The sequence below is a fragment of the Triplophysa dalaica genome, chromosome 16 (assembly GCF_015846415.1).
Source record: "Triplophysa dalaica isolate WHDGS20190420 chromosome 16, ASM1584641v1, whole genome shotgun sequence".
In the NCBI taxonomy this organism is placed as follows: Eukaryota; Metazoa; Chordata; class Actinopteri; order Cypriniformes; family Nemacheilidae; genus Triplophysa; species Triplophysa dalaica.
In genome coordinates this window covers 7998834-8014858 of record NC_079557.1, presented here as the reverse complement: position 1 = coordinate 8014858, position 16025 = coordinate 7998834, and the positions used below count along the sequence as shown (strand labels likewise).

Here is a 16025-nt window from a genome sequence, read left to right as displayed (position 1 = left end):
TAGTTGACGAATAAATCGCGGGTCATATAGTGTGACACAGCAAAATAAAGCAAACTGTTAATAGTACATTGTTTTATATTATTAATATTTATTTTTATCATATAAAATAGCATAAGAGAGATTTATCTTCATTATTAGATTTTTTCAAAAAATTTGCCGGCACACTGTAAGAATTAGCATTTTAGTCTATGAACTACTCATATACACATATTGAAATTACTCATATACAGCATGTTGAATTTAAGAACTGATTAACTCAGTTACTGTCTACCAAATTGGCATCGAGCATGCATACAGTGAAACATCGCGATGGACAATAACATCGTATCAGTTTGCTAGATGGCCATCTGCCAAAACATTAAAAACAATTATATATGTGCTTCAGACTGCCCAAATCGCATTTTGCGCGAAATTATTAAGACAGCGTGAGCATTTTTACAAGTATTTGCACATGTACGACTTGCAAATTTGGAATTTCTTCCAGTTGTTATTTCATTTGGAAAGACAAGTAGGACGAGATTTTGAGCCCACCCGTATAGGCATTTGATTAGTCAACAGCGCGGGTAACTGATGTTACCCACTCCCATCGTGGATGCGCACAGTTCATGTCGTCATTTACAGGTTTACACAGAATGTCATAGTGTGGACTCGGCTCAGTCAGCTGTCAATATTTGTCTTGGGAATATGCTTAACGCGTATTGGGATGGGATGTGCGGACGACCACAATCACTCCTGATGACAAAAGCTGCGTCATTCAGGGGAATCACGATGCGGCCCAATAACGTGATGGCTGTCAGCCATTGGCCATGGATGATGTCATTGTCTATCGGCCCAACCCTAAACTCAATAAATCCTGTGATCTCTTTTCAGGCTGCTTTGGGGACAACTGAGATGAGAGTAGAGACGCTTGAATTGTACTGCAATCTTTTTAGCCGTAGAAAAGGGGACACACAGAACCAGACTGAGCAAGTATACAACAACGATTTTAAATGGAAAATGCAATTTGTCTTGCATTTGTGATCTCACTATAAGATCAAGAAATGCTGTCACAGTACGTGAATCTGTTTTTCTTTTTCTGTCTGACTGAGAAAATCATGTTCTCAGCTTTTTGTCTCATATATTTGAATTCAGACAGCAAATGAAAGCTGATGTGAATATGTTACAAGCAGCATTACGCTTTTTCCATTATGCCTCATTTTCTACCTACAATATAATGGTTACTAGAGAATGAGTTTGCTTGACTATATTGCACTAATAGTGTCTCACTTGAATGTTCCTACTTTAATGGGACTGCAGTCCTTTTAGTAGTTCCTGAAATGTTCGTGTTAGTAGGCGACTCTTGAAGGCAGAGTGCCAGCAAGTCTATGGTTTATAAATATAACCTTCTTTGAAAATTCCCATCTTCATCTGCCAGAATCCAATCAGAATGCATAGCGATGTACTTGAGATAAGATGAGTCTCTCTCATCCCTTTTCTTCCCGCTCTATCTCTCGTACTGTCTATTTTGCTCTTTGGCACAAAAACTGCAAAAAGAACATGCATGCTTGAGTTGATAAAAAAAGTTGGAGTTGGCAGTCTTAGAAAAGTGTCTGTTTGTCTTTCGGTCTGTCTGTCTTTCTTTCTATTATTAATTCCCCATCTAATTGAACTGTCTACATCAAAGTTCTCCATCACAGCAGCCTAGTTCAATGGAGCTTGTTCTAAAAGCCCTTCAGGGAGCAAGCCTGCTGTGGCCTTTACCTTATCGTGTATGGGATTTACGTGATTAATTGGCTTAGTCTGATGAAAGTCAGAGAAACAAAAAACCCGAACACAACAGGTAAAATAATGATTTAAGAAAAAAGGATTCAGTGTTTCCCCTACCATTATATAAGGGGGGCGCCCCGCCCTCCTAACTGCTCGCCCCGCCACCCTTGGACGTCAAGTAAATTTGATTTGATTTTCTTTATAGCGCCAGATAACAATTTGTTATTTTATTAAACAAACTAAATAACCCTTAAGTAATATGTTATTTATCTTATTTCCACGATGGCATGTCTTTTCTGTCTGTGTTTGCGCGTTTACAATTATCCCAATGAGTGCGCACACACGCTCACACAAACAAACATTAGCGGACAGAGAGCGCACGGCGGGAAATATGTCGCTTCAATCAGATGAAAACCAAATGAAAATATTTGCGTTTTTTAAGAGCTCACAGGGAACTGAAGATGGCAAAACTCACTCCACTGCGAGTAGCAGCCGGAGTAGCTCTCCTGCTCCAAGTCTAAGTGTTGCGCATCCTGCCCATGACAAGCATCAAAAGTCCATTCATCACCGGATGGCGGTTAAAATGTATATTAATGAATTACATGCCGCTTACTATTTACATATGTGTGTTTAAAATGTTTTTAGTCAGGACATTGTAAATCTGCTGATTAAATAAGACAAGAGATATTTAATACGCTATGCAGATGGCTCCGTGTTGTATGGGAATGTCACATGATGACGTTCAGAACAGCGCACGTGATGATGTTCAGAACAGCGTCCGCGTCTGACAGGATTATTCTCCAATAAATACATCATAGAAATTAAACCGTCTCACAAAAAAAGCCCATTTAAAATTAGTTTATCATATAAAGGTATTAACTATCATTAACGAACAATGAATGAGCAATATATTTGTTAGTATTTATAAATCTTTTATTAGTTCTTTACTTTTTTAAGCTCTGGCCCATTAATATTAACAAATACTTCTATACATTTAACAAAGGTTATTTGCCAAAGTAAATTTTAAAAAGATTTAAATACATTTATTTATATTTATATGTAAAAAAAAATATTTTACAAAGCATTACCCTCCCAGACAATCAATGTATGTGACTAGATAGATAGATAGATAGATAGATAGATAGATAGATAGATAGATAGATAGATAGATAGATAGATAGATAGATAGATAGATAGATAGCACATAAAGAATGAAAAGGAAATGATTTCTCGTCAATTTTCCCCAACCAACCCCCCCCCCAAAGCTGTAAACCTAGGGGAAACACTGGGATTGATTGAGAAAGGAGAAAATAACTACAAGTTTAAGGACTGCAGATCCGTTGCAAACAACAGATGATGTAGCTATATTCATTCTGAGACTAACAACATTGCTTTTAAGCTATTTTAATAAGTGAGAAGGAGAGCTAGAAACAGAGTGGCTCATTTCCACCAAAATTAGCTGGAACAATTTTTCCCAGGATTTTTTCCCCCAGACCTGTTCCTGTCTGCGCTTCCATTGCAGTCTAAAGTACCGTGAAGATTAGGCAAATCAGTCCGATGACATAGGAGTGCATCCTCTCAGTCGAGGTGGGCGGTGATGTCGAATAACGATGGCGTCACATAAAGCGACAAGCACTCGTAATTTTTATGTGCGACAATGCCCTGATTGTTTAACCGACACTATATTTTTAACTTTAAAATTCACCAAAGGGCATGTGTCTTTTTACCTGTAAACGTTCCTCCACATCACATGTTAAAATGTAACATAGTCCGATTTATGTGATAATTTCTTCTGTAACAGACTGCTAGCATCTGGATAAGCAGAACCTAAATTATTATATGAGCCCTGTGTTCGAAAATATGCCATAAGAAAAATGAAATAGAAAATATTTATTATATATATATATATATAAGAAAATTAAGTAGCTACAGAGTAAGGAAACAGTCTGTCTCCAAGCACAAAACCACCAGCAAAAAAGTAGATCAAAACATGAACGAATTTTGGCCTATGACAGTTGGAGCGAAGCCTTCCACACATTCTAAAAGACAAAGCTTTCTGAAAACATTGTGGACAACTCCTCAGAGACTGGCAGCACAGAAGCATCTCCAGAGAGTCACAGGGTGTCATAAACAGATCTCACCTGGAGCCCATCATGTTCATGTTTGTAAATGCTACTGTATAATTAATAGGATAGTGCAGTGTGATACAATTGATATCATGGTATGAGTAACATCATAGCAATGTTAGATTACTAAAATATATTTATTTGGTATCTGTGTGTCCAGAAAAAAAATACCAAGTACAAAGTAAATACACAGTGCTCTTCAAAAGCATACAGCTATCGCTCAAACAAAGCACTGTGCATCCACTTTCATGTAAATTATTGACATTATCAATAAGCCGGCAGTGTGTAATTTTAATTAAAGTTATGCAATATTACTTTCCTTGGAGAAATACCAGGGCGCTATTTCTAACGTGCATTTTCAACCTATATGCTCCTACTGGGTTTGGAAAATAAACCAACAAACCACATTTCAAAATGACGTTTGAATCATGTAGGGCTGCGAAATCGCCTTTGGGCCTTCATATTTCTAGGGTTGTAGATGCACTGTTAATCACGACTGTACCAGCCGCTATGTCCTCACCAGACCTCTGGGAAACCCTGACTTGTAGAGTCAAATGTATCCAAGCCCGGGCTCGCAAGGCGTGACAGAGCTATTATCGGTCATTTCACAGCTGCAATATTTGATCGTGGCCCATATAAACTGAGACGTGATTACGCCAACAGCATTTTTGCGATGTTGAAAAGGAGCCGCTGTATTCTGTGATGAGAAGGCATCTGGACATACTGTAATCAGTTTGTTTTTGAGGCTTGGAAAGGGTATAAGCAGAGTCGTGGTCAAAAACATGTTAGTCAATGTCAGGTTGAGCGGCACACATGATAAAACCAGCATACAAATGAACCCACACCTTTATCAGGCAAAGAAAACATGCCGGGCCCTTAAGGCATTACAACACATACATATACTTTATCTCTCTCGCTTTCTTTCTCTGCTCTATTGCTGTAGTCAAACAACAGAGATTAGCATTCGAATTCATCGTACTATCACACTCCCCCACCCCTCTTAATTCTTTGTCTTTTCATCAGCCGAAACAAATACATGTTCTTTAATCCTGCTGCTTAGGCAGTTTTATTAAAGGATTATGCCACCGTGCACAGCTTCTACACTCAATGTTACACTCCATAATTCCTTTGTCCATCCAGCTTTACGTTTAGTCAGACCGGCTTGTATACGTACTTCTGGTAATTAGATTTTTTATATCCTGAATACGATTTGAGGATATAGCGACAGTTTCAATATATTAGTGCTATATTAACTGTGACTTATTGGTTTTGCAAATCTTTAGACAAACAGTATGCTGGATCAGCCGGTCGCTGTGCAATCTTTGATGTCCTCTTCAAAAATACAAAACTTCATACTGTTGTTATTATTATTCCATGCACCAGTCTGACATTAAACTGTGTGTATTTGGTACCGGCCAACAATCAGAGCAGTTTATGGATTGTGAAGGACGGATTGGTTGAAACGTTTCCAACACAGTTAATTTGATGGCAAATAGCTCAGTGTACATTCGAGGTACCAGCTTGCAACTCGAACACCCATACCACCCATAGAGAACAAGAGCTTAAGTGCAAATCGTTTTTCAGCTAGAGTTGTTCTTAATGTCTGCACCTGAAATGACACGCAGAGCTGACGATTAGCCAGGTCAATGCGTTTGGCAGATGTTCAGGCTACAGCACGGTTGCTTAGAAAAAAAACCAAGAGGGAGCATAAAACAGAGGTGGACAAAAAAATCCACTTTGGCAAACATCCAATCATCGGTTTGCTCACTTTTATATTTTTAAGGCATCGCCCATAATCAGGTTCCCAACACTAACAAACAACAGTAAACATGAAAGCACCACCAAAGGCTAGAAGAAACCATATTTTCAAGAATAAAAAAGATCTGCCAAAAAAATCTAAGCAAGCACCCCGATTCCTGCCCACTCTGTCTCTAAAGCATGCCAGTCATCAAGTAACCAGATTTAGCCTTTTACACTAGGTTGACTCAGCCGCCCCGACCCCGCCCTCCCTTGCCACTGTTAGCCATGGCAGGCTGAAGGATGGAGCAGACTGGAGCAAATCTCACCTCAGGCAGCGGCATGCCGTTGATGATGAGGTCAGGCTGCTGAGGGCCCTGCCCTGTGAAGGTATGGTGGTAGCCATGGTTGGGTGCAGCATTCCTGGAGTTCTGGTTCTCCACGTTGAGGAAGGTGCTATCGGCGCGCCTGCAGCCCAGTGGAAGAGTCTGCTGGTGGTAGTCGAAGTAGTTGAGCGAAGAGGTGAGAGACGAGCAACTCACCACATTCATCTTGTCCGTCTCCTCCACGTCCCGCGGCACCAGCCGGATGTCGTTCTTGCTCAGCTTCTTCTTCTTGCTGGACTTCTTCTGGTTGCCGTAGGAGTACTCCGCCACCCTGCGCAGGTACAAGAAACTGAACAGACTCAATAAAGCAGTGCTCTGCCTTCCTCACTAAATGCACAGCCAGGGCCAGGTCCTGCCTGGCTCGGGCTTAGGTTCCAGACCCATAATCATTGGCAGCACCAGAGAGTAGCCACATTCAAGTGACCTCCGGCCACCAATGGAGTCGACATCCCTCATTTGTTTGTATTTCCATGCTCGGCGGGTCAACTTGTCACATGCGCACATACACAATGCAAACATGCCAAACCACAAAAGCGTACAAGGCGACAAATCATACTAAATAGCATAGCTAGAGTAAGCAATAATATTCAAAGCGAAACCCACATTTGTCTGCTTTCTCACTTCAAACAAGCCCACTGGCAGTTGTGTTGTGAGTTTCAATTCTCTGAGCAACGCTCTGTGGCTACTACTAACTTAATTTGAGGGTTTTGATTCTAATCACAGTAAATGAGAAACTTGGAGATTCTGCCCTGAAGGATGCTTAGGTTGCAACATATCCACTCTAAGCATATACTTGAGAGCTCATGAGAAGAGTTGGTGTAGTAAACATACTTCGTCTGAGCTATTCCCCGTTGACCCCTCTCTTTTTCCCCCTTGAGGATCATTATATATTATAGCCTGAAACAATCTTACACTTATTTCGTTTTATGTCCTCTGAAGGGCACGCATTCGTTTTAACGCACGCTTTTCGTTTAATGGTATTCTCTCTCTCTCTCTCTCTGCCCGCACAACACTACCTAACAAAGCCTCCTCTTCTGTGGTTTTCATTTGGATTCAGACGATGTCTCCCTGCTCCTTACTTTTTTCTGGCTCAGAAAAAATTATAACGGTGCAGGACCTTATCTTTTTCAGAGCATCAAAATGCTTTTTCCCTTCCTTGAGTTAAAGCGGTAAAAAAGTTAGAGAGTCTAAGGCTTTCCTAATAGCTGGCTGAAAAGTGCAGTATTCTGTCATTGTTGAAGCGGTAAGCTTGTATTTTTCCTCAAAGCAATGGAGTGACACAGTAGACTGCCAATGAATAAGTGAAGATTTCAAAGGGGTTACTTCTTCAGGGCCCTGGGCATTGTAGGAAAACATTACATTTAAATTGGTTTGGCCACGAATACACTTCTAAACACAATTTTATTTTTATCATTATCTGTAAATTATTCACGTATTTAAAATATTTGTATTGCTGTGATTATGGGAAAAACACTTAAATCGTTATTGTATAACCTTTGTTGTTTTATTAAAATTATTTTTCAAAGTACTTTTTACTGTAATAAAGTCATATATACTATGTTTGGCTGTCTTCACAGCAAAGACATTTCAAAGAATCTCAGATGAGCCAGAAAGGATTCAGTGAGCACAGCAGAAAAGAGTATCAAGCACTCTCACTAACCCCCTGCTGGGAGAGCTGAAAGCCTCCGTCAGGTTTCTATCTGGATAGGAAAATAAATGTTAATGATGGCAATCTAAACACGGCCATCTCTAACTATCCTGCCATCACGATGAGGCAGATACTGTATATGCCTGACCATTGAAGCCGGCTTACCTTCTTGAAGATGATCGCTTACATTCAGCATCTTTGTTAAGATGGATCATTATCCTGTCGCATTGCATGACAAAAATGTCAACAACAATTTCAGGTAGAAAATATGGTAATGGTTTCAGGTTAAATTTGCAAAACCAATTTATATGGAAATTTTGAGTGTTAATGTAGCAGTGGGAAATCAACACTGGCCAATGTTACAGACTGATAAGTGTTCATTCTACAGTAGATTAACAAAATAATATTCTTCTACACACACGTCTCAAAGACTATTACACAGTGATACATCTGCATGATTTGCCTTTTATGTAGATAATTAATAGTAAGAAAGTGTCAACGTTGCTTTAGCTAGTAACATTAGATAGCTATGGCCTTTCTACGATATAATGATAAACTGACATCTATTATCGCAATCATAATATATTGCCAAAGCCATAATGTGGGAGCAACAAGTTAATATTTTACTCCAACAAATTTGAGTAAGGACCTGAAGTGGGCCTCAAATGTCAACAATATTTTTTGCAAATGTCAAGCTCATGCAAATTCTGTGTGTTTATAATTGAAAGGCCTAAGCTTACCTTAGATGCATGGGTTTTATTTAAATAATATTGCTCACTTTGAAGAAGCACCTAATTTATGCATAAAATAAATGTCTTATATCATAATGATGATCATTTTTTGCTTAAAATATTTGGTAGCTATTTATTTATCTGAGTTGCTGACATTTTTGGACTGTATTGTTTAGTTTAAAACAACATGATCTCAGATATAATATTTAATATAACTGTCATATTGTATTTTATATAAGAGTTCTATTACTGTCAGTATATTCATAATGAAAGACAAGAGTGAGGAGATTAATAAAATCATCTCCTGTTATATTCTCGCATATTTGTGTCGTTGTGTATGGCGGAAGCAGACCGAGGCCTATGAACGCATGCACAGGTAACAAGGACACAGCGCGTGCAAAGCCAACATTCACATTAATCATGCTGTCATGTTTCAATTATTACATGCATTCGGGAGATTAAATACTTTCTAGTACAATTCAAATCATACACACAATATTACACGCTAAAGACATATCAAAAATTGTTTGGGTACCTGCAGTTGTACGTTCGGATTTCCTTGTTGTCCCTTTTGCACTTGACTGCCACAAAGATCATTGTGACAAACAAAATGACCGCAATTGAACCCAGTGCAATGATGAAAATGAGAGAGAGGTTAACGGGTCCGATTTGCTCCTGTGTGTTCATGTCGGGGGAGAGATAAATGACAATGTAGGCAGAGGCGGATAAGGAAGTTTGGCCGTGGTCGTGCGCCACCACCGTTATTTGGTAGGATGGTTTCGCGTTTTCCCCAAACGTCTTTGTGGTTCGCACCTCGCCGTTTATCTGGTCAATTTCAAAGTATGCCATGTCTCCTTCTGAAATTGAATACGTTAATCTTCCGTTTTCCCCCTCGTCGTAGTCATCGGCTTTTATTTGTGTAACCAAATAACCAACTCCAGCGTTTTTGGGAATTGATACCTCCGCGGTGCCGTTCACCAGCGGCGGGGTCGTCATCACAGGTGTGTTGTCGTTTACATCCAGTACGACGATGCGCACGGTGGCGTTACTGGTCAGCGGTGGGTCACCCCCGTCCTTTGCTGAGACTTTGAACTCAAACGTCCGCGTATCTTCGTGATTAAAAGCCCTGACCCCGTATATTTCACCGTTGGAGTTGACTGTAACGTAAGATTCCACAGACATCCCCCGCACCTCCGATTTGATGATTTCGTACGAGACTGTGCCGTTCATGCCCAGGTCAGGGTCTCTTGCGGACACCGCCAGGAGAAACGCACCTGGGACATTGTTTTCGAGAACCATTGCTTGGTAATGGGGTTTGGTGAAGTATGGTGGGTTGTCGTTTTCATCTGTTACTTTAACAGCGAAGGATTTTGAGCTTCTGAGCGGGGGATATCCGCTGTCCTCTGCTAAAATGGTCAGATTGTACATGTCTCTCTGCTCTCTATCCAGACGACCATCAACAAGTAAGGTGGAGAAGCTCTCGAATTCGTTGAGCCTGAAAGGCACATTACCCTGCAGTCTGCACTGCACTTTTCCATTCGCACCCGAGTCATTGTCTGAGACTCTCACCAGTGCTATTACATATCCGAGAGGCGCGTTCTCGCTCACCTCCACCATCTCACTGTTTTCTGACAGAAGTTTGATTTCTGGTGCGTTGTCGTTCACGTCTATTACATTGACAATCACTTTGCAGTGGGCTGGGATTGAGTTTGGACCCAGATCTTTGGCTTGTACATCTATTTCGTGGACGTGCAATTCTTCGTGGTCCAAAATGCCATTTACTGTTATCACACCCGTTTTGGTGTCTATTTTGAACATCTGTTTGGTTAGATTGGAGACAAAGTTAATGAACGAGTAAACCACCTCGCCATTGGTTCCTTCATCCGGATCCGTGGCGTTCAGGTCTATGACAAAAGTGTTAATGGGGGAATTCTCCAGCACGTTTACAGTGTACACCGGCTCGTCGAACACTGGATTGTTATCATTCGAGTCGATGACTTTGATGTTGAGTTGCACAGTCCCAGACTTTGGGGGGTCACCGCCATCCTCGGCGGTGAGTTCAAACGTGTAACGGGACTGCGTTTCTCTGTCTAAAGTCTTTTCTACCACAAGCTCTGCGATCTTGGACCCGTCTCCCCTCGTTTTAATCTCAAGACCAAAAATATCATTGGGGGTAATTGTATAGGTTTGAATGCCGTTGCTCCCCGAATCCGGATCGCTTGCCCCCTCTAGGGGAAATCTGGTACCCGGCGCAGCGTTTTCTGAGATTTCTATGTCAATGTGGTTGGTAGAAAAGCGCGGCGCGTTGTCATTCACGTCGATAATCTCAATTTTGATCACGCAGATCTCCATCGAGTTCGACATCACCTCCAAAGAGATGAAACACTTCGGTGTCTGTCTGCAAACAGCGTCCCGATCAATTTTTTGTTTTGTGATGAGCAGTCCGGCGGGGCTCAGATTAACCCATCGCGGCTCGGAATTGGATATGACCCGCAAATAAGGCTGTCGGTTTCCCAGTACAAAACCCGCAACTTTTGCGTCTGCCGTCACGTTGGCGATCTTTGTCCCCGGACGCATCTCTTCTTCCACCGTATATTTCAAATTAAAAACTGCATCGACTCCAGTCCAGCACATAAGAAAGCACAAGAACATTTGTAGGAAATCCATGTCCTTTGAACGCATTATACCTGTTGATGTCTGTGTCCACGCTCTTATTTGCGCTATCATTTATTAACATCGACACATATGCACATTCGGCACGACGTAAAGAAGCCCAAATAACTCACGTGAATTAAATCACAGTCTGGTAGATATCCTTTAAAATGAACGAAAATGTTTATATCAGTGATGAAATTCATCTGATTTACTGATTTCGCAACTGGTAACTTCCGATTTGCTTCACTGAAATCTTATGAGGCCAGTTGCGTTATTTAAAAAATAAAATAAAAATTCTTCATTAAACGAAGAATATAATTTCAGCATGCACATTTACGCAGTTCAGAGTAAACGGCATGTAAACCGACCATTTTGAGTCCTTGCGAGAAAATAAAGATTGAATACAAATGTAAATGTCCTCTCGAAGGTCCTTAATTTGTGGATGAAAGACAGAAAGAATCCGATTCAAAAAACGATTATTCTTGATATCATGATTCGTGACACGCATTCGTTTTCTTGGAATAAATTTGGTTTTAAAGAACCACTCATGCCCAACAATCCGTATAATAAACTGAAGTTAGGATGTCTCCTCCTTGATCCGAATTTATGTCCATACACATATCCATCTGAAATTACAAAAAAATCCAATCTTGTTGAAAAAAGAGATGCAATAGCACGAGAAAATCGGCCAGTTTCTGGAACTAGATAGATGGTGGAGAACCAGTGTTAATTCTAGTTTAGTCCACAATTCAGGGATATTCCTAGTCGTGCAAGCGGTGGCTGCCTTGTCCACTGAAGATCCCGGAGATTTCTCTCAGCAGGGTAAATATATCATATGAAGGTATTTCAGCTGCTCCAAGTCCAGAAAGAACGAAACAAAATCCATATAAAAACACGAAGGAAATATCAATGGAGTTAAATCTAGGACTTGCAAGTGCAGCTAGACTAGCCCCGTCGTCCGGTCTGAAATATCCAGCCTAAAGATGAACCGAAATACAGTTCTTGATATAGTTCTTAAATGTGGTTCGCTGATGTAAACGCACGGCGCGCATCTTCAGCGCATACTGTCGAATGCACAACTCAGTGTCTTGCGCTCAGTCTCAGGACCCGCAATCCCCACAGCCAATCAGAGGTTACACTGGAGAGTTGGATTTGCTTGTGGGTGGGGCAACACTACAGCTATGAAACTCGACCAACTAGCTCCAGTTCATGCACGCTCGATGTATGTTATCCGCGCTAGTTGTATATCTATAACTATAACCACTGTTACTGTTTGTTTAATGATCTGAGTTTACCCTAATTCAGAAGCAGTTAGAATGACGGAGCGATTTATGCCTAGTGCTTTCAAAATTATTATTGCAGACTAAATATGTTTGCATGAAAGTGACACGAACGAGCGAAGAAAGGTCTCTTTTAATGTTTAAAAAGTCGCTTGTTCAAATATTTCCGCAATTCGTGTCCTATTTCCTAACTTAAACCTGCTGGTGTAGCCTATTGTGCGCATACAAAACAGCAAGACTTTAATCTTAGATATTATAGCTTGTATGTGTCTTGGCAGAGATCGTGGTTCGTTGTCCCCATGTTATAAAACATTTGTCTTTATGTACAACGTTTGAGATTAAACATGATGTAAAGGTTGTCTACGTGTTGCGCGGAGAGCCCTCGGTGATGAAATATCTTCACTTACTGTCATTTAATCGAGTTAAGAAATATTAATGCTATACTCGCATTTGAACAAGAGCACAATACACACACTTCAGTTCTCCGTTGTTCGTTAGATGACAGCGTTTAGATCTGCGACAACTGCGAATGTTAAACGGAGCTGCCATCGTTCCTATCATTGATGACGGCCACGATGTATCAATGACCACCCATAACCCCTCCCCCCGACACACTCACAGGCGCGCTCGGGCGTAACATGGGATGAAATGGTTATGGGCATTCAGTCTAAAGAAGGAACCTTACTGATTCAGTATTTGACTGGGGACGATTTCTCTAATGTAATGAAATATTGTACGGTTAAAATGTATTTCAAAAACACAGTATTTATTAATTTGTTTGTTTATTCTATTTATCACGTTTATTAACATATTGTAAGGTGAATTTAAGGTATTTTTATTATCTTTTGAAATTGGCAATACAATACGTGGAAATCCCATAAGTATGATGCATATTTTGTTGTATATCTTGTACATTTGCGTTGCATGTGTTGTATAAGCACACATATATGTGACTGGCCTATATTATTCTGTACATGTGTACTTATATTTAGTTTCTTCGATACAATATATTTTGATGTTACAGTGTTTCCTGTCTAATCATCACCTACCGCACCTTTTTATATCATTTAAATTTAAACTGTGTGTGTATGGCCCACTAACACACACAGGAACATGCACAAATGAAAACAGCAGCGGTCGTGCTGAGAGTAAATCGTTTTTAAAGTCACAAGGCTGACACCTAGCGGCCGACACCACACACTTGAACAAGTTGCTCTTATGCTCACGTGATGAGGCTTTTTTTTAGACATAACTTTTGCACAAAAAGAAACGCTTAATGTTTTCTTAAAGTTTTTTTTTACAATTTTCAATGAGAAAAAAACATTATTGCTCGTAATAATATAATTCGTGCTTTATATAATATTGAATGCATTGCATTATGTGAAGTTGCACTGCTAGTTGTATCTTTTTAATAAATGCTTGATGTGGTTGCGATAGCCTTTATTTTTCAACCGCCTTTATAATGTTAAAATATTTTTTTTATTTAAAATAAATGTTGAAATTAGTACAACTTTGTAGGGGAGGTTGTAGGTGTATCAGTCTTGGCAACTTGTTTTATTTTTTTATTGTACAAATCAGACTATGGCTATACATTTTGACATGAAGGTTAAAAGATGTTATATTATGAACAGGCAAGTTTTTGTGTTTTGTGTTTGCATTTTGTATAACTAATGGTGCATTACTTTGTAAATGTGAGATTATAAAATTACATTTATTGGACATAATGCTATGTCACTCAACTGGAAACATGCACAGAATATTTGAAAACTACTCCTGTATAGTTCAAAACAATAGACACGTTCATTGTGCAGGATATCTCAGATACTCAGGTTCTCTTTTTGATTTTTGCTTAGCTTCCTCAGTTATGTGGCATTATTTGTTCTCCTGTGAAGTTTTTTTTTTGATACTGCAATAGGAAATGATGCATATGGATGGGGGTTTTAATCTTGCTGAGTTCCATTCAATATAATGGAAGAGAAATGACCATCAAAGCCAGAGTGAATTCAGCCCAGTGGTGAGACACTACATCAGCAAACAGAAAGGCAGCGATGGCTCTCAAATAAATAATAACAGACACAGGATAGCAAAAAGATGCTTTGAAGTTCTTTGAAATGAACATCACGGTAAAAGGAGACCAAGATTCGGAGGAGGAAAACAAGCTGTAGTTACTGACAGCTTGCAAAATCTATTTATACATTTATTGTAAATGTGTGGATAATATATCACTGATTTCAATGTACACTTGTATTATTTTCCCTGGGAATCATACCCATTAGGCTCCCTAATGCACTGCTCTATGAAATGAGCTCAACTCATTTTTATTTATGCTTGCGTGCGTGCGTGTTTCCAACAATTTATTTTATTTTAATATGCTCAATGACAAACTAAGTTATGTGGCTGTAGTCCTTTTAGCCCTGTGCCCCTCTAACTGTGCTCTTTGTGTGAATTGCTAAAGCAGCTCAAAGGTGCACACAGGCTACAGCCCAAGCTACTTTGTGCAGCAGGAGTCACTCAATCATGCAGTGGTTTGAACTTCTTTAAGACACTTTTTTCCTCGAAGCCTTGAGCCAACACTTTCCACAGTACACAGAGAATAACTGATTTGAAGCTATATTTTGCTGCTAAAGCATGGCACACTTCTGTGGCCGGTCCCTTCTGCTCACTTTGAAAGGAATATCTGAGGCTGGCTGATATGTTACCCCTGCAGCCTCGCTGCTGCTGAATAGCATGGGCGATCACTGAGACTCAGGCCTACAGGTGTCAGATGGAATTGAAGAAGAGGTAGAGAGAGGGGCAAGGAAATGAGAGAAAGCAGGGAAAAGGGGAGGAGGAAGGACAGTGCTGTATTTTTTTATTTTAAATTGGGCAAGATGGTGGCTCTTGCTGAAAGGACAACCCTATTATGTTGTTCGTCTCTAGTGTTTTTTTAGGAGTTTGATTTTCTCTAATGATCGTGACTGGAGGCAATATGCAGGATGACTGACAGCCAAATCCACAGTCCTAGGTTCTGTGATGTCTTGCAGTGCTGGTTGTGCCTTGATTTATCGTGAAAAAACACAAGCTCCCCATTTGAATCCCCCCACCCCCCGCTATGCTAGGAGGGCACTGTTGCACCAGTATTGAAATACTTGTTGTTTGTCTCAGTACTGAGACAAAGAACAGTCTTTTATTCTGAGTACTTATATGACACAATATTGATTTCAAATGCTTGTGTTGGATTCTAAATATTCTGTGTTTTATATTAATGTATTTTTCCTTGAAGGAATTAGTTTGGATTTTCCAGTAACTTACTGATCCTTCTTGCTGTCCTTTGCCCCACAGTTTAACAGAGGTCTTGTTTAAAGATTTTATCCTGCTTTAGTGGTCAGGACCTTGAAACGACCCGTCAAATATTTTAAAAGAAGTTTAAAGGGACAGTACACAAGAAAGATCTTCAAGTAGTTGGCTACTTGGCTTTGTGTTTTACAGATGCTACAGTAGCTTTAATGAAATTTACTGCATTGATAGATTATATTTACATGTGATCCCCGATTGCCTTATATGCAACAACTGTGAAACCTTTAAACGCCATTGCTAGGCGCTGAAAGGTCTTCGCGATGGCTGTTTAAGTTTTCATTAGAAAGAAAAAAAACGTATAGTGTGAAATGAAACTGCTGTTAACTGTTGGTGGCAACTGTTTAAACAGCCAGAGTAAAGATAGGCCAATAATTTAAAGG

At 39.9% G+C, this 16025-nt stretch overlaps 1 protein-coding gene across 4 annotated transcripts in view; it reads right to left on the bottom strand.

Moving 5' to 3' along the window:
* Positions 1-12082, bottom strand: part of pcdh19 (protocadherin 19) — a 51969-nt gene extending 39887 nt beyond the window's left edge. Inside the window, exons 1-2 of one of the 4 annotated variants that reach the window (XM_056770018.1) lie at positions 8910-12082; positions 5939-6284 (exon numbers count right to left, since the gene is read on the bottom strand). In XM_056770018.1, coding sequence (XP_056625996.1) covers positions 5939-6284; positions 8910-11101 — 2538 coding nt within the window. In that variant the 5' untranslated portion in view covers positions 11102-12082. The remainder of the gene's footprint in view (positions 1-5938; positions 6285-8909) is intronic. The other 3 variants (XM_056770020.1, XM_056770019.1, XM_056770021.1) reach the window with 3 other exon arrangements.
* Positions 12083-16025: the final 3943 nt, after the last annotated feature.